This window comes from Sturnira hondurensis, unplaced genomic scaffold (assembly GCF_014824575.4).
Source record: "Sturnira hondurensis isolate 20B ecotype Veracruz unplaced genomic scaffold, ASM1482457v3 Scaffold0004068, whole genome shotgun sequence".
In the NCBI taxonomy this organism is placed as follows: Eukaryota; Metazoa; Chordata; class Mammalia; order Chiroptera; family Phyllostomidae; genus Sturnira; species Sturnira hondurensis.
The window spans coordinates 9,195,063-9,218,876 of record NW_028076699.1 but is presented as its reverse complement, the minus strand read 5'-3'; the positions used below and the strand labels follow the sequence as shown (position 1 = coordinate 9,218,876).

General features: G+C 39.5%; 1 protein-coding gene across 3 annotated transcripts in view; it reads right to left on the bottom strand.

Moving 5' to 3' along the window:
• The window catches only part of SPATA6 (spermatogenesis associated 6), a 103,372-nt gene that overhangs the window by 39,288 nt on the left and 40,270 nt on the right, over positions 1 to 23,814 (bottom strand). For all 3 annotated transcript variants that reach the window (XM_037043325.1, XM_037043326.1, XM_037043327.1), the window contains exons 5-8: positions 22,924 to 23,048; positions 16,343 to 16,423; positions 11,778 to 12,071; positions 4,757 to 4,844 (exon numbers count right to left, since the gene is read on the bottom strand). In XM_037043325.1, the coding sequence (XP_036899220.1) occupies positions 4,757 to 4,844; positions 11,778 to 12,071; positions 16,343 to 16,423; positions 22,924 to 23,048 (588 nt within the window). The remainder of the gene's footprint in view (positions 1 to 4,756; positions 4,845 to 11,777; positions 12,072 to 16,342; positions 16,424 to 22,923; positions 23,049 to 23,814) is intronic.

Genomic DNA, 23,814 nt, shown 5'->3' with positions numbered 1-23,814 from the left:
GAAGCTCATAACAGATTACAATCTTCTGTAGAAATGAAACTCATAAAAGAATCTTCAAATGAGAATAAGACAAGTTTCCTACAAGGGGAGACAGAATCTAACATCTCTCCTAAATTCTAAGCAAATAAATGAGGCTGGGATGACACCCTTGATTTCCTCTTTGAAATACACAAATGACTGGGTAAAGCTTCCAAACATAACTAGGGTAACAAGACATACTGAGTTTCTTCAAAAAGACTGAACAAATTACAATTAGAATTACACACCATGGAAATTCCAGGAGAGAACACGTACTCGAAAAATTTAACTGAATAAAATACAGCTGGATGAATGTGGAGAAAGTAGCAGGAGGGAGCAAAAGAAGGAACTTGGTGTTGGAAGACTCGCATCCTAGACTGAACACGGCTATTCTGCAGAATACATGTTGGCTCTCCAGCAAGTCAAACTCTCTAAGTCTCTGTCATTTTTCTTAACTGAAAATGGTTAAATTCATCTTCATATGGTTATCACAAGGACTAAAATAATCAATGGTGATAAAAATGATATCCCACAAAAATTTAAGAATTATTAGGCATAAGGTAGAGGGTTTGATCCCCAGTCAGGGAACATACAAGAATCAACCAATGAATGCATAAATAAGTGGTGAAACAAATCAACATTTCTCTCTTTCTCCCCCCGCCTTCTAAAAATCATTAAGTAAAAAAATAAATTTACAAAAAAGATTAGGCAAGATAATTTGGCAACAAAGTGTTCAAGAAGAATTTATATTAAAGTAAGATAGTCACAAGTGAAAATTCACTGCTTTAGAGATTTTTTTACCATAAGAAATCCTCACATGCATTCAAATAGCTTATGAAAACCCAAATCACAACTGCTTGGCTGCCAACCAGGAAAAAAAATATGAGGCAAAGAACAGAGGCAGCAAAATTAAAGAAATGAGAAAGAAACCTCTTTATAGTGTAAGAAGGTGCAGCCAGGGGGTCCCCCAAAGGAGGATTTGTAATGGGGTCCAGAACTCAGGGTGCCTAGGAAATATAAAAAATATGGGATGCCCTCACTGCCACAAGTCTGAACTAGGGGATGGGACACATGGACCAGGGTCTTTGAGAGTTGTTTTGCATAGTGACAGTTTTGCAGATAACCTCTAGAAGAGTTATTTAACATATCTATAGCCTTTAACTGGTTTCATAGATATGTTAAATAGCTGTGGCCAGGCTTTGAGCCAGGGAGATGGGAATGACTTCCACCCAGGATGTAACTGGGAGGCAACTCCCCCTGGTTACAGAGCCTGCATAAGAGCTTGGAGATGACTGGCTCCACACCACAGGGCCACTCCTGCTCAGACTTACTATGGCAGCCCAGTAAAGCTGGAAAAATATGGGAGTGCTGGCAAGTGTAGCTGATTGTGGGAGGAGTCAGAAATGGGGCTGCAGAAGAAGATTGCTGCTGGGATTTAAACCCAGGCATGGCAGCCATGACAGAATTACCAAGTGGCTTTGGGAGAGAAGAACCACGTGGCTTTGAGTCTCTCTTTGCCACGGAGCTTAGGAAGCCAGAAAGCAAGATGTAGCAGCGATGCAGAGCTCGCTCTTAGCATCTCTGAAGAACGCAGGAGATCCTATGGGAAGGAAAGGAGTTTCTGAAAGGACTCTTGCTGGTGGGCCAGGAGAGGGTACAATGCGGTTTTGGATAAAGAACTGGAGATCCTGGTGACACAGCTGATGGTGCTGGGAATCGAGGGAGGCCTGCCAGCTGAGCATGGATTGCAGGGAAGAACTGGGGGCTATCTGAGTCACAGGCTTCTATTTCTTTTCCTGAGATACAGTACCCCGGAACAGGCAAAGGGAGGAAGGAAGGACTGTGTGTGTTTGTGGGTGTTTTAAGGGATTTTGGAATTTTAATGAAGACATTAAGTCATTACTCTTAAGTCTGCATAATTTTGAATAAATAATTCCTTTCCTTTTTACCAATCTCTAACATGGAGAGCTATAGCTCCCTGGCTGCAGGCAAGGCAAACCTAGTACAAGGCAACCCCAAGAGAAAGGAGGGTCCACTCAGTAACATTATGCAACCCCTTCTCTGGTGGCCAATCAAGGAAAATCATGGGAGACCACATGCGCAGTAGCTTTAAAGTAAAACAACTACTTGTACATGTGCAACAAAAGCCCTCCAAAACTAGCCAGGAAGGATCCACCCCATGAGAACAGAATGCCTCCAGGCCACGAGGTCAATTTCTGTTTGGAGTTGAACAGCCCATGTTCTCAGCTACAAACTCTGGGTGTTTGGTTCAATTCTTTGTCCCGATCACCAAGAACCTGGTTCCCTATGCCCGTCTGTGACAATAGTAGAAAGGCAAGTAATAAGTGTAGAAAGAATAAGGAAATACTTTAAGATCATTATTTGGCAAACATCATAGAAATAAATTGTTTCAGGCAAAAATCATCAATGTGTGCTAACAGGGTCAAAGTTGAGGAGTCACAGGATATTACACGGTCTCAAGGTATCTCCCCATAATAGAAATGAAATAGCACTTTTATGATGGAGAAACCAAGCATAAACCATCTTGATCAAATGAGCAAATTAATATCACCAAATTAATATCAAAAGCAACATCACATACCCCCTGACATTATGCACCAGGAGTAACACATCACTTCTGTGGTATTCTGAAGAAAAACAAATAATCTAAATATAACTTATGAAATTAAAATCAAACAATCCCAAATTGAGGGAAATGCTACAAAATTACTGGCCTGTATTCTTCCAAGTTATCAATGTCAAATACAGTGTCAATGTCAAATACAAAGAAAGTCAAAGAAACTGATCCATGTTAAAGGAAACCAGAGATATGGCAACTGAAGGCTATGCATGATGTGGGATTTCTCTTGCTATAAAGATATTATTGAGACAAGTACCAAAATCTGGTTTAGATTTACAGGTTAGTTATTGTTCTTATACCACTGTTAATTTTCTGCTCTGATAATTGCATCACAGATGATATCTTTTTGGTCTCCTCGGACTGCCATTACAAAATACTATAGACTGGGTGGCTTAAACAACAGACTTTCATTTCTCATAGTTCTGGAGGATGGAAGTCTCAGATCCAGGTGCCACTACAGAGGTTCTTGTTCTGGCTTGAAAATGGCCGCCTGCCTTACAGCTGTGTCTTCACATGGCAGAGGGGGAAAGTGAGGTCCCTGGTGTCTCTTCTTACAAGGTCACCAGTCCTATCAAGGGAGCCCCACACTCATAACCTCATCTAAACCTAAGTAATTCCCCAAGGCCTCACTTCCAAACACCATGCCAATGAGGTTAGAGCTTCAACATACAAATTTTGGAGGGACACAATTCATTCCAGAGTGATATCCTTGTCAAAAATGCTTATACACAGGCACACACACACACACAGATGAAGGCAGGAGAGGAAAAGAGATAAAGAGAGGGAAAGAGAACAGCAAATACTAGTATGCGTGGATTCTGAAAGGTACATGAGAATTCTTTGTACTCCCTCAACTTTTATGTAAGTCTAAAATTCAGCAAATATATAACTGTCAAGAAAAATCAGACAATTAAGTGCATTCCAAAAGTATCTTCCAAATAACATCAATATTGAAGTTGTTCCTGATTTTTTTGTTCTTAAAGCTTATTATCTATGTCTGTAAATTTTTTCTAAGGAGAGAAACAGTATTACATCTGTTCCAAATTTCATTTAATCTGACGTTCTAGGTATAAAAGACACTGATTACCACATCTATCTCTCTGTTAGTGCTAAAAAGTAAAGAAAAATAAATGAGCTCAAACTCTGAATGTTCTTTGAGATCTTCATTTCCCCACTTAATAAAAAGAGATTATACACTACAGTTTAGAAAGAGAAAGGGACAAGCTCATGACATGTCACAATTATATTTTTTCTCTATCTCATTTTTCTTTCTGTCTGCCTTTATCAATGTGTAGTAAATTAACTTAAGGGCTGTTGGTGAATGCTTGCTGAACTGACTATCCAATGTCTATAGATATTAAGACTCAAATATCCTTAATTACATAATACCACTTAACCTTCATAAAAATCATCTTCATACTGAATTTCAGAAAATGCTTATCTAACCATTAGGATCAGGACTAAAGTTTAGAGCTATATTCTTATATAAACCTGAAGGATGTTATCTTTTCAGAAATAAAAATGATAGTATTTACATATTACGTTGACAGCTGATATTTGTAAATCCAGTGTGCTAGGGCAGTTCACAGGGTAATATTAACCATGTAATCTTCATTCTTTGATAAATAAACTGATTACCAAAGTAGTTAAGGATTTATTCAAGAATGCCTACTTTGTAAATAAGTGACAGAAAAAATATTCTAATATATGTGTAAATGTCTGTCCAAAATCTACAATGTGAATTCTTTTTCCTGAAGTATTCCCCAAAGTCTGTTCTACATCTAACCTATGTTAAGGAAAGGGTTTCAGAGTTAAATAAATTTAGAAACTGTTGAGTAAAACAAAATCAAATTGTTTTTTTATTAGAAAGGAATACACATTTTGTATCTCAAAGAGGAAGATGGTTTATAGCAGCACAGAAATTCTATCGTTTTTACAGAGGACCTATATCGGTATCCCACAAGTTATAAAAAGTAGCACTATATCATATTATCCAATAATGCAGCAAAGATTCTGTTTCTGTTAACTGATGCCAAGTTAAAGGCCTGACAGTAGCCATGGCAACAAAGCAATAGAGAGAGAGAACTTGCAGCTTACCATTGTGCACCCGGGACCATCCATCTCTTTCACAGTCTCTGCCAGAAGACCCAAAAAAGTGATCGGCCCTGGGACTTGGGGGATCGATCTAGAAAAGAAGAATTCAGTGTAAAAAAAAAAAAACAGCTTAAATCTCCTTTCAGTCCTATGGCACCAGAAAACCAGCTGAAGTACACAGACCATGTATCTTCAGGTTACCACGACAGTGACCATACAGTTTAGGTGTTTCAAAGTCAGAGCAAAGAGGAGTGTTTGCTGTTCATCTTTAAACAAAATTGATACTAAACTCCAGAAATGCTTAATTATATATTTGAGCCTAATTTTAAATGACCAGATATACATGCCTATTACTCCATTGCCTAGTTTGCTTTTCATTACGAAGCTGGGGACAGCTACACAACGGAGTACCACTCAGCCATAAAAAAAATAATTTTACTGTTTGCAACAGCATGGATGGACCTAGAGAACATCATGCTAAGTGAAATAAGCCAGTTAAAGAAAGGCAAATACCATATGATTTCACTCATGTGGAATCTAACGAACAAACTGAACTATGAGGAAAATGGGGACAGACTCATAGGTGGGGAACAGGATGCCAACTAGTGGGGAGGGAAGGCCAGGGGGTGGAGGGACTAAGCAAAGAGGGAAAAGGACTCATGAACATTGATCACAGTGTGGTGATTGCTGGGAGAGGGGATATAAGGGGACTAAATGGCAATAGAAAAAAAACAGTGAAGCTTATATGAAATTTTAAAATACTTTTAAAAGTTTAGCCATTTGCTACTTATCTCCTTAGCAAACAGATTTTGAATTCAAACAGCATCTTTATTTGGCTGTGTTCAGAGCTCAGAATACTGAGTGCTTTATAGCTTACAGACAATGAGCAAAATAAAAAGTCAGAGTGTTATAAATCTGTGTAAAAAAGACAGTTCTAATCATGAAAATTAAAAACTTTGTGCATTAAAGAACCATATCAAGAGAGTAAGAAGACAACCCATAGGAGAAAATATTTGCAAATTATCTGATATATAGGCATTAACATACAGAATATATAAACTTCTACTAATTAAAAAACTAATTAAAAGTGGGCAATAGACTTAGACATGTCTTCAAAAGATATAATAACCAATAAGTACATTAAAAATATCCAACAACACTAATCATTAGGTAAGTGCAAATCAAAACCACAATGAGATAATAATTCATGTCCATTAGAATCACTATATAGAGTAAAAAACAAGATAATAAGTGTTGATAAGGATATGGAGAAATTGAAATCCATTTGTATTGTTCGTGGAAATGTAAATTAGTGCACCTACTATGGGAAACAGTATGGAGTTTCTTCAAAAAAATTCAAAATAAAATTACAATATGACCCAGCAATTCCACTTCTGGGTATGGACCCAAAACATCTGAAAGCAGGGAACCGATACTTTCACATCAAGTTCACAGATACTTTGACATCAAGTTCACAGCAGCATTATTCACAATAGACAGCAGGTGGAAGCAAGCCAAGTGTCCATCAACAAGTAAATGAATACAGTGAGGCACATACATATAAAAGAATATAATCCCACTGTAAAAAGGAAATTTCAACAAATGCTGTAACATGAATGAACCTTGACGACAGTATGAAAAGGGAAATAAGCCGGTCACAAATGGACGGACCCTGTACATTCCACTTCCATGAGATGCCCAAAGCAGTAAAATTCATAGATCATGAAAGTAGAATGGGCAGTTGTCAGGGGTTGAGGAAAATGGGAGGGGGGGGGGCGGTGGTTACTGCTGAATGGGCAGAGTTTCAGTTTAGGCAGATGAGAGAAGTTCTGGAGAGACAGTGGTGATGTAAATGTACTTAATCTTGCTAAACTGTACACTTAAAAAATGTTTAAAAGAGTAAATTTTATATGGTGTATATTTTGCAATTTTTTAAAATTAAAATTAAAAAAAAGAAGAGTCAAAAGACAAGTCACAGAATGAAATCACAAAATGAGAAGAAAATTTACAAACCACCTGATAAGGTTCTAGAATCCTAAATATAAAAAGAAAACTCACAATGAGCAACAAAAAGATAAACAACCTCCTTAAAAATAGGCAAAAAAAAAGTTGAATAGACATCTCTCCAAGGCAAATACACAACAGGTGAAGAAGCACATACAAAGATGCTTATCATTAGTCATTAGGGAGATGCAAATCCAAACCACAATAGACACCATTCCATATCCCCCAGGATGGCTGTGATGAAAAGGAAACAAATGGAAAATAACAAGTGTTGTTGGGAATGTGGATAAATTGGAACCCCCATACATGCCTGGTGAGAATGTAAAATGGAGCAACCCCTGCAGGAAACAATTTAACAATTCCTCAACAACTTAAACATAGTACTCAAGGCCCAGCAATTCTACTCCTAGATAGTAAAGCAATTAGGAATCAAAATAGCTATTCAAACAAAAACATGTGTACAAATGTTCACAGAAGCACTGTTCACACAACCAAAAGGTGAATACAACTCAAACACTAATCCGCAGGTGATGGATAAACAAAATTTGGTATCTATGAGGTCCCTCCAGAAGGCATCCAGCCATGTAATAGGAAAAATAAGGACATTTATTGAAAGAAATACAAGATGCAAGCAACAATGTACATAGGACAATGATGCTTCTGACCCCTTTAAAGTAGGCCCCTTGGAACCTCACACAGTTCTCCCAATTGCCATCAGCTGCCCTCTGATGTTTTCCTGAATCTCATCAAAAGTCTGAAATCTTGTCCCTTTCAAAGGTGATTCTACTTTTGGGAAAAGCCAGAAGTCACACGGTGCCAAATCTGGGCTATAGTGGGGCTGAGTCACCAGGTGATTTGATGTTTTGCCAAAAAACTCCACATGAGAAGTTATACATGAGTGGGTGCATTGTTGTGATGAAGCTGCCAATCACCAGTTGCCCATAACTGTGACCTTCTGAATCACCTGAGTAGTTTCTGTAGAGGAATGTTTAACTTAATGCAAAATTTGATGCCTAGTCGTTGTTTTACTCATTCAGTCCTTTTGAATGCAATGGGCACACAGTACACATGTTCACTGCACAGCATCTACCTCCCCCACTGACTAGTACAGTGAAGCCGTCATTGTTGACACATGCGCATTCCAGTCCACTCTCCTTGGCTGCCAGGTTACACTGATGTCACCCAAACCTTTCTCATTATACTAACTATGGCTGACTTTTTCCAGATAGACCTCGTACATGTACAATGGATTGCTCAACCATAAAAAGAATCAAGCACTGATGCATGCTACAACATGGATGGAAACTCAAAAACACTGTGCTAAATGAAAAAAGCCAGGTGCAACATCCCAGATATTGCACGATTCCACTTACGTGAAATGGCAGAATAGGAAAAGCCATAGAGATAAAAAGCAGATTAGTGCTTGCCAGGGGCTGAAGAAACAAAGAATGAAGAGTGAATGCTTAATGAGTAGAGGGTTTTGTTTAGGATAATGAGGAAGTTCTGGAACTAGATAGTTGGAACAGCTGCGGAAAAATATGAATGTACACAGTGCCACTAGAGTATATACTTTAAAATGACTGAAGTGGGACTTCCGCCAAGATGGAGTCATAGGTGGAAACACTGTGCCTTCTCCCACAACCAAGTTTGAATACAACAAAGGTTTGGAGAAACAAAGACACAACCAAACGACAGAAAATTGAATTATACGGAAGTCCGACTACATCTAACCGTTCAACGGGGACGGTAAGAGGGGCGGAGCCAGCAGCGAGCAGGGTCGGGCAGGACAGGGCCCCCGACCCAGGCGCCCAGGCAGACGGGAACCAGTTGGGGTGCGGGGCAGACCGCGGGTGCATATTCGCGCACGGTGAGACAGACCACGCAGGCCACAGGGGGCGAGGGCTGACGGCGGTGGCACACTCGCGTGCAGTGGGACGAAACATGTGGGCCCAGTGACTGACGGCAGCAACTGCGGCACCGGTGAGGGCCGTGGCGGAAGGCGGCGGCGGACAGGACACCATAGTCCCTCTTTGACCCCGCCCCCACATACATCGTCACAACCCAGCGACTTAGTTGCCCTTCAGCACCGGTGAGGGCCAGGGCGGCAGGCGGCAGACGGGACGCCAGAGTCCCTCTTTGACCCCACACCCACATACAGCGTCACAACCCAGCGACTTAGTTGCCCTGCAATACCAGTGAGAGCCATTGTCCCTCTTTGACCCCGCCCCCACATACAACGTCACAACCCAGCGACTTAGTTGCCCTGTTCTAGTGAACACTTTAGGGCTCTGATCCTGCTATGGAACAGGCACGAACAACCCGAAAGATGGCACAAGAAGAACTCAAAGTCCCAGAGCCAATAACTCTAAGCGACCGAGAAATTGCCAGCCTCTCAGAAGCACAATTCAGGACACTATTTATCAGGATGCTCACAGAACTGGTTGATTATAGTCACAAATTAGAGGAACAAAGTTACAAATTAGAGGAACGTGTGAGGGCTGGACTGATTGAAATGAAGGGAGATGCACAGGAAACCAATAGTGATGGAAAGGAAACGGGGACTCAAATCAATGGAATGGACCAGAAGGAAGAACAAAACATCCCACCAGAAAGGAATGAAGAAATGAGAATTCAAAAAAATGAGGAGAGGCTTAGGAACCTCCAGGACATCTTTAAACGTTCCAACATCCGAATTATAGGGGTACCAGAAGGGGGAAAGAAACAGCCACGAGTGGAAAACGTATTTGAACAAATAATAAAGGAGAACTTCCCCAGTCTGGCAAAGGAAATAGACTTCCAGGAAATCCAGGAAGCTCAGAGAGTGCCAAAGAAGTTGGACCCAAGAAGGAACACACCAAGGCACATCATAATTACATTAGCCAAGACCAAAATGAAGGAGAGAATCCTAGAAGCAGCAAGGGATAAGGGGACAGTCACCTACAAAGGAGTACCCATCAGACTGTCAGCGGATTTCTCAAAAGAGACCTTACAGGCAAGAAGGGGCTGGAAAGAAGTATTCCAAGTCATGAAATCCAAAGACCTACAGCCAAGATTGCTTTATCCAGCAAAACTTTCATTTAGAATGGAAGGACAGATAAAGTGCTTCTCAGATAAGGTCAAGTTCAAGGAGTTCATCATCACCAAGCCCTTATTATATGAAATGCTAAAGGGACTTATATAAGAAAAAGAAGATGAAAAAGATGAACAGTGAAAGGACAGCAAACACACAGTTATTAACAACCACACCTAAAACAAAAGCAAACCAAGAAGACAGCTAGATCAGGAGTGGAACCATAGAAATGAAGAACACATGGAGGGTTAGAAACAGGGGGGTGGGAGGGGGAGAAGAGGGGAGAAGGCACAGAAAATAGCATAGATGGTAGGCAGAAAATAGATAGGGGGGAGGGCGAGAATAGTGGGGGAAATATAGAATCCAAAGAACTTGAGACACGTGGTTATAAACTAAGGGGGGCAGAATGGTGGGGGAGGGAGGGTGTGGGTGGAGGGGATTGAAGGGGGGGAATAGAACAACTGTAATGGTATAATCAATAAAATATATTAAGAAAAAAAATAAAAAATAAAATAAAATAAAATAAAATGACTGAAGTGCTAAATTTTGTTATGTGCATTTTATCACAATTTTTAAAAACCCTATTCTGCATAAATGAAATACTATTCTGGATAAATGAGAAAAAACATTGTTTAACTCTTCTGCAATGGTTTTTCCAGTTTGTTTGGGAGCATAGTAGTGATTTCTTAAAACTGCTCCATATTCTTTAAGGCTATTTTTCATATAATGTATCTAAAACTAGAATGCTTTTCCTAAAAGTATTAATATTTTGCATATGCATGGACCAAATAAAAATTTTGTTTGGTTATCAATTTCTTAAGTGCTTTTAAAATCATGAATGGCTATGGGGGGTGTTGGAGGGAGGACATGTCTATCTTTACAAATACTACTGGAAAAATCCAATTTCTTATACAATAAGTAAGCAATTTTCAAACTACAGGCTTAGAAGTATGCATTTCTTTCTATTCATGAAAAACTAAGAGGAAAGTCACTTTAATAAAAATGTCAAAATTTATAAAAGCCATATTAGAATTATTCTACTTTGAACACTGATGTGAAAAACAACATAATAAACATTTTAAGAGCAGTTTATTTCCCTACACAATTTTTATGTGGCTAACCTCCAAAACATTCCTGGTTATCTTTATGCATAGGCACCTAGTATGTCCCTTCTTTTCAATTTAATTTACAATTGAGGACAGATATAAAATTAAAAGCATTCTGAAACTGCTATCAAACAAGCAAGTAAAATTTGGATATTTGTTTACACAAACAATCATACACACAAGAACTCTAACCAGAACTTATAAATTCTACAGAACTTAGACAAATACAATCACAATAATTTAAATGCAAACCATATCAAAAGCAGGTTTCTGTATAGAAAGATTAAAACTATGCTAGCCTTAACTTTCCGCACTTCCAAAGGTTTGGAACATCCCCATCAAACAACAATTTCCTCCAAAGATCCATTCATTACAAAAGGCTGACCTGACCCACAGGACATAATTTCAACAGAAACTCACTTTCCATGATAATTTTTAAAAATCTGGGGGCAGAGGGGGTGGAGTCTTCTTTTTCATTAAGAAAACTTGGTCCTCTTTTAAATCCCTACTCTGCCAGAGTACTAATGTCGAATCCATCTAAGTTCAGTGTGCAGAGTCGGAATGCTGTACACTGCGTAAGGAAGGAAGGAAACAGGTACTTGGAGGATTTCACATGCCACTCACAGTGGTGCTTGATCTTTGTGGAGCTTGGCCTTTGCCAGGTGTAAAGGCTGGCAAAAAATGTTCTTTTATTCTAAGTTAATTTTCTGTTTTAGATTGCTAGGCTAACAGTTCAAGAAAGAAAACTATTAACATAGGCTAGAAGTTGAAGTTTTAGAATAATGTTTTTGTGAAAGAAAAGATTAAATCAGTTTCAAATGGAAATGTTTAAGAGAACACATACATGTCTAATCACAAATGGAGGTTTATCTGTTTCTTTTTTGAATTCATAGGGTCCCAGATTTAAATGTGCCAGCCGCCGCCTGGTGTCTTCTGATAGCTCACACATGCGTCTTTTTGTGTAGGGAGATGGAGAGTGTGACTTTGATGATATCGTAGGCTGTTCGTAGTTTTTTGCATTTACACAATATTTATTTCTCTCAGGGGACTTGGATTTCTTCTTTTGTGATCTTGACGACCTGCTTTGAAGTCTGCCGTGTGATTTTTCAACTGGAGCTGTATGGTACATATACTTATCCTAAACATAAAAAATAAAAATTAACTTGGATAGAAGATAGGTAGGTAGATGGATAGACAAACAAATAGACAGAAAGAGATAATATACTTTTAAAAAGCAATAGATGGCACATATAATTTAACCCAACAACATCAGGCTTTCCTGTTTGTGCAGATCCTTGGAAAAGTCCAACCCATATTCTCTCAGATAAAGCTTTGTCTAGTAGTTAATGAAATATACCGTATCAAACTTCCTTCCTAAGTCTAACAAGCACTTCATGAAAATGAAAGCCCAAAATTTAACTGTTTGAAAAATCTAAGAAACAAAGCCAGATCCAAGTATTCAAATAATTGGATATATAATTTAAGAGGGCTTTGTTTAATGATGTTACACATATACATGTCTAATTGATTATGAAAACTTTATTAATAAAACTATTAAAATAAGTCACTCATACTGCTCTGATTATAAACATATGTACACAATGTAAAAGTCTGAAGAAATTTATACATATTTTCAATGAAATATATTACCTGGATTATATCAAATGATTAGAATTTTAAGCTCTCTTCCACACTACAACTTTATAATTTGATGACAGAAAACTGTACCATCTTAATTCTGGTTCAATATTGTTATAAAACTAAAAATGTATAAAATATATGTTATAAACATTAATGACTAGTATTCTAACTTCTAAAGTATGGTTAGCAGTCTAAAATTTTGAAAAACAAATGTGATATTTCTAAAGTGTTTTGCATTAGGATACAATTTTATTTAATTTCAACCTTATAAATGCATGAAAAGCTGAATTGTAAGTAAACAAGACTTCACTCATTATGTAGAATTACGAGCTTTCCAATATTAGAAAAAATGGGCAGTTAAGAATCTTTGAATATCCTCCTAACATTAATTCCCTTTAAAAACCACCAATTCTACCCCACTCTCTACTTTCTCAATTCTTTTCCCTATTCTAAAAATAAATAACTAAATAAAATAGGAATGTGAAATAAAAGGAAGAAGAGCCAAATATTTTTAAGAAAAACAAGAAAGAAAATGTTTTCCTAATTGAAAAAATAAGTCCATGAGTTTTACACAAACCAGCAGCACCCGATTATTCTATCATCTTTCTTCTTTAGCTTTTGACATGCTCCTGGACCTTCTCCCACCTCGTTCAATGATGTCAATAAGTAATTGAGAGTTTTTCCACCTTACCCCATTTCATCTCCCTCTATGACATCACACTGACTCACAAAGGCAGGAATGTTAGCACATGAAGGGATCTTAAGGTTCAGTAAAATGTTCAAGAAATGAATTTTTCCAAAACCTTGGACCAAGACTTACTATTTTGCAGCTTTAATTAATTATCACCTTGCACATTGTCTTAGATTTCATCTTCATGCAGATCCACTGCATCCCAAACTCTGAAGAGCCTCTGCTCACCACAACTTTCCCTCCACCTGCTCCCTCTAGTCGCACGGACTCTGTGACCTCTCTTGCCTCAGTCCCTGGGCCGCTCCTGCAGACGCTCACACACCCTCAGTGTCTCTTACGCCAGACCCAGGTGCACCCATTACTGCCCACTCCAGCAATGCTGTCAGGTTCCCACTTATCCTACCTCTGATCATGCCAAACCTAAAGTAACTAACCCCATCTTCTTTCTTCACGTTTTTGAAGCTGAGTACTACCAGAGGAAGTTATAAACTGTGGTGTATCTACTCAGATACATGTCGTCTAACTCTACTCAACCCTTAATGCATCCTATCACTGCCAGTGAAACTCCAAGCAGGTGCGGTTTTATAACTGCTGCTGCTTTGGCCAAAGGACAATAGCACACGCGACACCAGCGGAGACCTGAAAAGTACTTGCTGTCTTACACTCCTGAGAAGCCTTCCTGCCTGGCACTATGTGATAGAGCCAAAATGAGTCAAATTAGCCTACTAGATGAGAGACTGTGGCCATTGCCCCAGCTGAAATCAAGCCAGTTACGAGAAATGTAAAGTCCTTCCCTGAAACAAAACAGCAGCCAACTGCAAGACCTGCGAATGAAGCCATCCCAGGATCACTCAGCCCTGGCCTAGCCAGTCCAGAGCAAAAGGCTCGCCAGCCAATCCGCAGAACTATGAGAAACATTTTGCTTTACACCACTAACTCAGTGTGGATTTTTACACACCAAAGGCCACTGGATACGGCAGATTAACAGGCATATTAATAAAGCTACTATTGACATTTAATATTAAATTCTACTTCGCATTCTAATTTGCAGGAGGTAAAAAAATAAGTAGAAAGCTAGCTTTATTACAGAAAAATCACAATAATATACTTAATTTTTTTCAGTCCATTCAGTTGGTCACAAAACATCCAATTATTAAAGTTCCAAAAGAAATAAAGATCATTATAGGTATTATAAACATAAATAATCTCAATACTTTTTATGATTTTACTGACTCATCTCTTAACATCAGAAATGGTTTGCCTCATTCTTATATTTGAATCTAAAAATGTTGCTTTTATAGCCATTAAAATTTTAATGGCAACTAATATTCACTTTTAAGTAGATTGATCGCATTCTCAAATAAGGTCAAATAAGATTAAAATTCTGGCTTTTAATATTTAGAATTTTTGTGTAAATGTATATACTCTGCTGTGCCTATTTGGACATTTTCTATTTTATATTTCGACTCTTGCCTCTGATCTCCCCTAATTATCTTAATTAAAATAGCCTAGTAATAGCCACAAAATTCACTAACTAAATGTTATGACTCAGGTACGCTACACATATTCTCTAATTTAATCCTTAAAGCAGCCTATGAGTAACTTGAACCCAAGTCTATCTGACTCCAAAGCACATTTTCTTAAACCCTGTCTGACACCAAAGCCTATTCTCTTACATCTCTGTTCAATAAAGAATGAACGACAAACACTGAAATAGCAAGATAAAAAGAGTCTTGCCAAAAGTTTACAGAGGAAAACATTATTTCATAAGTTCAATGACATTACTAATGGGGAACCAGTTTAACATTTAGGAAGGACTCTTCCACCAAGCTGTGTACACTTAGAATGTGCACTTTTCTGTGCACATTGCTATACTCCAGACAAAAAGAGACTTCTTTATCCACCCACTAGAAGGGCATAGCCTAATGGGGAGAGAAAAATTTTGTCGGAGCCCGGGTAAGACATCTGTAACAACTTCCAATTTCCAACAAGCACGCAGCGTATATATTAAATGATGCAAGTCGGAAACCTATCTCTGCATTTGGGAAGCACAGGTTGTCGCAACTCTAGCAGCTGTCCTCCAGTTTGCATTAAAAAAAGGTAAATAACCGTAGCCAAACTGTGATCTATTAAATATCTTGCTAAATAAAATGATTCCTTTGATGATTTTATAAATCCATGTTACCTTTCTTAGCTTAGGTCAGTTATCATCCTCAGCAAATTGACCCTAGAACTGATAATGCAGTAAATTAACACTCCCCTCTCTCCATCGTAGGTCCAGGCTTGCCCTCTTTGGGCCCTCTGGGCTTTATACACTACTGGCTCTTCATCACAGGCTGGTCATTGTCACCTGGTCATAATGCAACCACATGTGAGTGATACATTAGTAGATGTGCTGTGGACAAGGTAGCAAGAGGATCTTGGTGACTCAGTGGGAAGTTAGACCAGAACAGAATATTAGACCCAGGTACCTCAGCTTACTAAAGGCAGTTCTTGAAAATATTGAAGGCACTTTGGCTAGAGTGTCCAAGCTTTCCTTGATCTGACAGTACCAGAGTGCTTGCCAAACTGAGCAACAGTCCCTTAAGGAATCAGAGACACTGAAGACATCATACTTGCTAAACACCAATGTCCAGCCTGACAAACTCTGGCCATATTTGCTAAGCAGGTACCCTTTGAACTTTCTGCAGTCACCTGTAATTCCTTTAAGACTTACAGAAGCCTCCAATCTGGTTTTTGTGGGAAGTCTTGATCCCAACATACTTCTGACAGCCTGACTTCCTGCACTGAAGAAAGGCCCCACCAAGTTACACACACACACACACACACACACTCACACACACACACTCACACACACACACTCACACACACACACGATGGCACTGCTCATCACACATACCGAACTCTTCTTCCATTTATCAAGATGGAACCAAGCTGCTAAAACCTATGATAATTGCTTTACCTAAAGACTGACCAAAAAAGGTCAAAACAGCTGAAGCCAAATTAAAAAAATTATGCTTGCCAAATGCCCGTAACTATGAACAAATAAACCATTAAATGCTTTAAATGACTTTAACCTGAGTGCGGCACTTCCTTGAACTTATCAGACATTCAGTAATCACTGAGGTTGTAGAAAATTCCAGCTTTGGAGCAATTCCCTGAGGGGAGAAAGAGAAAATTGTTAGACATTTCAAGTTGAATAAAGTTATTTTAGTGATGTAAATGTGACCTAAAATAACAAAGCTGCTTCATTTGTCGGTTTGCACTTCATATTGAAGACGGACAACATGACATGTAGCACGAGACTTTCTAGCTAAATGTCTGCTAGAAAGTTTTGTTGTTGATTCACTCATGAGTTGATTATGTTACTTTTATGAAATACTTAATTTTTTTCATTTTCAAGTATTTTCCTGTCAAATTCTTTTAAGATTTTTCAACTGTGATACAGTATTAAAGTCATAAATACGTGAAAATACTTCATGGATTTCAGCTCCTTTTATTTTTACAACTAAAGACATATCTAACTACATATCAAGAAATACTTTGTACAGTCTCCTCATTTTAAAAAAATCACAGCTCCTGTATATGTAATTGTTGAAAACAGAGGAGGGAGACGTCTCTACCAATACCTCCAACATTTTTTCCCACACTGTAGCTTACACTCAGATCTATGAGTGAATCTTGCTTCTATTCCTTACAACATTTCAATCACCAGCTTGAATGCTGTTTTGTGATGGGTGAAGAAGACACATGGTAAGATTCAAAGGAACAGTCACAAAGCACCCAAGTCACGTGCTCCCCAAAACATTAAAAGATAGTGCCTGTCCTCAGGGCGGCTTCACTCTGGTATCGTGGAAGCCAAACATCTACAAGCCTGGCCTGTGACCTACCAAGTTTAAAGTTTCAAGCATCGCACATGTCACAGAAAAACAAATCTGACTTGCCTAAAAATGAACTGAACAATTGTTTTTCTGCAAACATCTCTACTATTAATGATCCCCACTATGCCTCTTTGTTAGTTATCCATTGCTGATAACATAAAACATCAGTAAATACTTCTATCTCACACAGTTCCCAAGGGGAAGGGATCTGACAGATACTAAACTGAGTGGATCTGGCTCACATCTCTCATGAGACTGCCATCAAGGCGTCATGTGGGCTGCAGGCACCCGAAGGCTGGACTGCGCCTGGAGGGTCTGCTCCTGGAGAAGGCTCATTCCCGCGGCCTTGGCTGAAGCCCTCGGTCCTTCCCCAGCTTTCAGCGAGGACTCAGTTCCTCGTCCAGCAGACGTCTCCACGGCGCTGCTCGAGGGCCCTCAGGGCAGGGCGGCTAGTTCTCCCGACGACAGCGATCCAGGAGCAAAGCAAGGAGGAAGCCACACTCCTTTTGTGATGTGATCTCAACGCTGCAACACACTTCTGTCATATTCTATTCATTCGAGTCACTAAGTGCAGCCCGCGGATAAAGGATTTAGGCTAACTTTCCAGAAGAGGAGTACAAAAAAATTGTGGACATGTTTTCAAGCCACCAGAGTCTACGCTCTGATCACAAACCACCTTTGTTCCTCTCGTGTGTAAACTATACTGAGGTCCTATGAGAGAGAGAACGAACCAGGCATGGCTCCTGGATCCACAATCTGGGCCCCTGCTTCCAACCTGTGAACGACCATTCCTTTGTAGTGAAAGGCAGACCATGTCTGGAGCTGCACACGTTCTGAGCCTTGGTCCTGTAAACAGAATTCTGGGGGCCAATGGCCTTTTCATTGCTCACGTCTCTCTCCTTTGCACACCAAGCTGGTGATGTTTCTGCTAATGCAATGTTCCAAAAACCATTTTGGATCTCTCGTGAGAAGTGTGATTCCCGTTCACGCCTTCAGACAAAAGCCAGACTCTTCTCCATCATGGGATTCTGCTGAGATTGCTGAGGGGTAATGCCCGTAAGTACAGTTGAAAACCTATGACTGACTGCATTATTTTCCAGGGCAACATCTTGGGTCTTACTGAGATTTGAACAAAGAATTTTACAGTCACACACTTGGTTTCCCTCTCAGACCACAGTTTCCTAAAAGTGCCCGGGAATGATTTTTGCTCAGAAGACTGGGTTGCAATTTATCATACTGGCCACTGGGAAAGGCTGGGAATTCTCAGAAATAGTAAGTTCTGACTTCTTTATATTTAACCGCCTTTCCTTTGTTTTTCTCTCCCCTCTCATATTTTTCCATAAACAGCAAGGAAAAGCCTCTCTGAATGTCTCCTTCTACAGACCCCCATTTCATTAGGTGTTTTTCTATAGCCGCACTGCTGCAGGGGACTCTACTGCTAACCTTTCTGCCTTCCCATCACCAGAATTCTTTTTTCTCCTAGTTCCCAATAACATCTACCTCACTTTCCTGAAAACAGGCATCTGAGTTTTTTCAAGGCTCTTCAATCTTTCACAAACACTCCAGCAAAGCTGTTGCACTTTTGTCCTCTGCAGAACATTCAGAGTTGCTTGAATATCCTCGTACATGGCAGCTGGCTATCCACGGCACAAGTGATACCAACTGAATGCAAAGAGAAAGCCACGATGCATTTAATGACCCAGCCTAAAGTCTAATACTGTCACTTAACCATGCCATATCTGTTAGCACCATGTTGTCCACAGAAGTAGCTCTGCCTTTGGAAGAGAGGAGTGTCGAATCATTTATGGATGTATCTTGTAACCACCGTAGCCTGAATTGTAATTTATCACTTTACCACACTCCATATACTGCTGGTCACAGAGTAAATAATGTTTTAGTCATTATTTTCATTGATCTTTCAAAACCCATATGTATCAATTTGGGTTCTCCAAAGAAACAGAACTAATAGAGCGTGTGTGTCTGCATGAAGACAGAGGGAGCACGTTGTCTTTTAAGAAACTGTCTCTCGCAGCTGTGAGAGTGGCAAGTCCAACCTCCACAGGGCAGGCTGGCAGATGGCAAACTCAGGCGAAAGGTGACACTGCAGTCTTGAGTGAAAAATCTGCAAGCAGCCAGCAGCCAGGGAACTCGGGGAGTGTTTCTGTGTTATAGTCCAGAGGCAGAACCCTTTATTCTGCAGGAAACATCAGGTTTTGCTCTTTGGGTATTCAGTTAACTGGATGAGTTTTACCTATATTATCAAGGGTAATGAGAAACCTAAACTTAAAGTCAACTGTTTGGAAATATTAATCACACCCACAAATATCCTCACAGCAACACCTAGACAAGTGCTTGACCAAACAGCTGGGTGCCATAACCTAACCAAGTTGACATGTAAAATTAATCATCACACCATCTCAAATGGCGGTCACTCTATGAAGCCTAAAATAAGAGGTAACTCATTCATTCAATTCAATCAAGAGACATTTAACTTCCCACTCCAGGCAAACCACTGTGCTAAGAGTTAATTTCAAAAATGAGAGAGAGACAGATTCTGCTTCTATGACATTCACAGTCTAAAGGAGATGCTATCATCATCTCCACCAGCGTCATTACCACTGTCCTCATCTCCACGGCCATCGTCATATCACTAACTTTAATCCATCCTACGACCCTATGATGTCTCCGTGTTATAGTGCTTTGCTCAGTTTACTCAGGTGGTCTGTGATTGCCAGACTTTAATCCTAGATGTGAGTTGAGTCCTGGCCACAGTGATGGGTTCATGAGGAGAGCCTAAGAGTCAGATGTCTATGTAGAACACAAGAATTCTGAGGAAAGGTGAGCTATGTCATTTATCCCTAGGATTCTGACAGCAATTTCAGCATGTAGGTTTTCCAATGTCACCAAGCCATTCTCTGTGACACCAGTTTGGTACCCTACAATTTAACTCAGTTTTGACACTATCTACCTGGCAACAGCACCAGATCCCACAGGTTAGTACTACAGAACTGTCCCCAACCCACTTTAGAAGATAATCACTAGTTTACTTTGTCACCTTTGCTTCTGACCAGTGGCTATAAATTGAAGGTTCCCATGATCCCCTCCTCAGGCTCAATTAATTGGCCAGAGTAGCTCACAAAACTCAGGAAAACAGTTTACTGTTTGCCAAATTAAGGATGCAGATGAACATCTAGATGGAAGATACCTGCCGGGCAAAGTGTATGGGAAGGGACAGAGAACGTCCACGCCTCCTCTAGGCACATCGCTCTCCCGGCACCTCTCTCCACATGCTCACCAACCTGGAGGGTCCCTGAACCCAGTCCTGGTGGGTATTTATGGAAGCCTCACTACATAGGCAGGAGTGACTGTATCGTCCATTGGTAACTGAACACAACCTCCAGCCTTGCTCCCCTTTCTAGAAGTCCAGGGTAGGGCTGGACGTTCTAACCCTGTGATTGCAAGGTTGGTGGTTCCCTTGGCAACCAATCTGTACCTGAAAGGGGATAAAAACGAAATGTATATGTATGTTTATTATAAATCACAATGTCACAGTCTCACTGCCCACAATTAATTTTGTCCCCTGCAGTACAAAAGCTACTGATTTTTCCACCCAGCTGCAGGTTTGGTGAGGCCACAACTCTCACTGGCCATGCAGGGTGTGGGGAGCAGTCCCAGGCAAGAAGGCCACACAATCCCATTTTTACCCAAAGCTTTAGCAGTTATTCAAACACAAACATTCTCAATTTGTCTTAATTGTCTTAACTGCCAGCCAGCTTCCAGTGTCCTGAAACTGTTGTTTGTGACAATTTTGTCCAGTTTTATACTTATTTTGCGTGGAGAGAGGAATTGGCCAAACTTGCTTTCTATACCACTATTACCAGAAGTCCCATTCATATATATAAAATGCCTTAGCACACTGGGTGGTGTAGCTCAGTGGATTGAGCATGAGCCTGCGAACCAAAGGGTCGCCAGTTGGATTCCCAGTCAGAACACATGCCTGGGTTGTGGGCTAGGTCCCCAGTGGGGGGCCCGTGAGAGGTAACCACACAGTAATGTTTCTCTCTCTCTCTTTCACCTTCTCCTTCCCTCTCTCTAAAAATAAATAAATAAAATCTAAAAAAAATAAAATGCCTTAGCAAAGCAATATCTTCTGAATGTACGTCATATGTAAAAATAACTCAAATTAAATGAAGAAAGATAACTGTTAATGGTCCATATTGTTTACATTTGTATTACTGTAGATTATTTGTATTACTGAGATTTGTATTACCAATTTGGTATACTGTAGCATTTTAAATTACTTTTATTTTTTATTATTTTTTTATTTATTTATCTTTAGAGGGGAAGGGAAGGAGAGAGAGAGAGAAATATCAATGTATGGTTGCTCCTTGTGTGTTCTCTGCTGTGAATTGGCCTGCAACCCAGGCATGTACCCTGACTGGGAATCGAACTGCGATCCTTCGGTTTGCAGGCCCACACTCGATCCACTGAGCTACACCAGCCAGGGCTAAATTACTTTTAAAAGACCCAATTTAAAATCAGACATTTTTTTTCATTCCAAGTTTCTAGACAGTTACTGAAACTGTCTACTCTTTGAAGTAGAAACTCTTTGAAGACTTTCATAGTAGAGAAGGTGGCTAATGGATACCAAAAATACCCCAAAGGAGGTTCATTTTCATTGATTCGCTAGTTAGGCACCTTGTATATTTCCAGCAAGCTGGTGTTGTTACATCCCAGGCTAGAGCACATGGCAAGTTCAGACCTGCAGGAGAAGCCACTTAGCTCAGCGCACTGGCTCACACCGCCCCACTCTCTGTACTAAGAGGACTCTGTCGTTCACAAAGTTAGTAAAATATGTCCAAGTTGCTTCAAGCTAGATAAGTTTTGCTTTTTTTCTCCTTTGAAACAGCAGAGGCTTTTCTCAGTTTCTCAAAGTGGAAGACATGTTCAGAGATGAAAATATTTTGAAATCATCTAACAAAAGCAGAAGGAAGTTGGAAGGACTCTAGGGGAGAGCCTGCGGTCACAATGCGGCTTTCACTTTTAGGTGTATAAATATTGATTTCTTTCCATGAGCACATAATAGTCTAGCCAAATCCTACCAATGAACATTTCAGTTATTTCCATTTTTCACCATTACAAAAAGTGCGACAAATGAACACGCCTAAAGAGGCTTTCAGGGTACCAGTGGAAATACGTCGCTGAGATGTCCACCTAGAATGTCACAGGCTACGAGAATCTTTGCCTTTCCTAGATAATTCTGCACTGTGGCTGTTCCCAATTTACATGGCCCGGCAGCATAAGAGACTTTCCTTTTTTCACACTTTTGATATTGTCAAATTAATTTAATTTTACCATTTTATGGCTATAAAAATGAAATGACATGGTTGTTTTAATTGGATTTTCTTAAATGTTACTGAGTTGAGCACCTTCCAAAATGTTTATTGGTCATTCTTTGAGAAAAATACAGAAGAGACAAGAGATCCAGAGAAAGACAGGGTGGTGGCGAGGAGGGGTAGGAGAGGTGAAGAAAGGAGAGAAATGTGAAGAACATAAGACAAAACAGCATTTGTTAATTTGGGGGTAGATAGATGGGTTTCGTTTACTTATTTTCATTTAAGTTCGGTATGTTTAAAATAGCACACCTTCAGAAAGCCATTATGATTAACCCAAATTAACCTCGGACGCGGCTCCTCACATTTCAGACGCCGAGGGCTCCGCAGGGGTTAAACAGTGCCTCGGGTCACAGAAAGGTTCAGAAAACAGCAGGCACTTACGCGAAGGCCAGAAATCCTGCTCATGGTGACCTGGCGGTTGGAGTCGTGGTGCCCAGAGAGTTGGTTCGGACCCGGAAACATGAAATCGCGTGTGTTTTCATCATATGTAGACAGTGTTTCACCCACTACAAGAGAGATATCCTGTGATTCAAATTATAACAAAATATTCTATTTAGGAACCAAATCGTCAGGTACAATATACATAATGCCTGATGCCTTAATGAAATACCTGTTTCAGGGTCATGGTTTTTTCTATGAAAGGAAAATTAAAGTTATGTTAAATGGATTAATGCACTTCCTTATTTAAACATGGAGCACACTTTACTAATTGTCATACTTCCTTTTGTAGAAGGAGGAGGAACGAATATTCATCTAACTTTGGTGGGTAGCTATGAATTCCTTAAAAAAAAAGTCTTCGAAAACGTATCAAGTTGCAATGACATGTACACATCTGAAATTTAATTACAGTCTCCACAAATTTCTCTGTCTTCTGTTCTTTCTATCTGCATTATAAGGTATCAATTATATGCTGAAAAAAAATATAAACATTTTCTGGAATTTGTGGTTATCTGAATTTGGTATATATTTAATGTTCAACATTTTTCAAATTACCAGTTTTCAATAATATAGCTCTTTTTTTTCACAAAAACAAGTACTTAAGATAAATTTCTTCTATAATCATAGATATCAATAACAGAAATAAAACTATCCTCCATATTCGAACTCCACCTGTTCTAGGGATCCGCACTGCTTGCTAAATGGGTAAGGTTTTATTTTCCTTCCCTCTCAGTAACAGTCCACCCACAAAAACAAAGATACCTGACTACTTTATCAACAAAGCATATAATTTTAGAAAAATCACAAAAACCTAACAGTCATTTTTTTATGAAT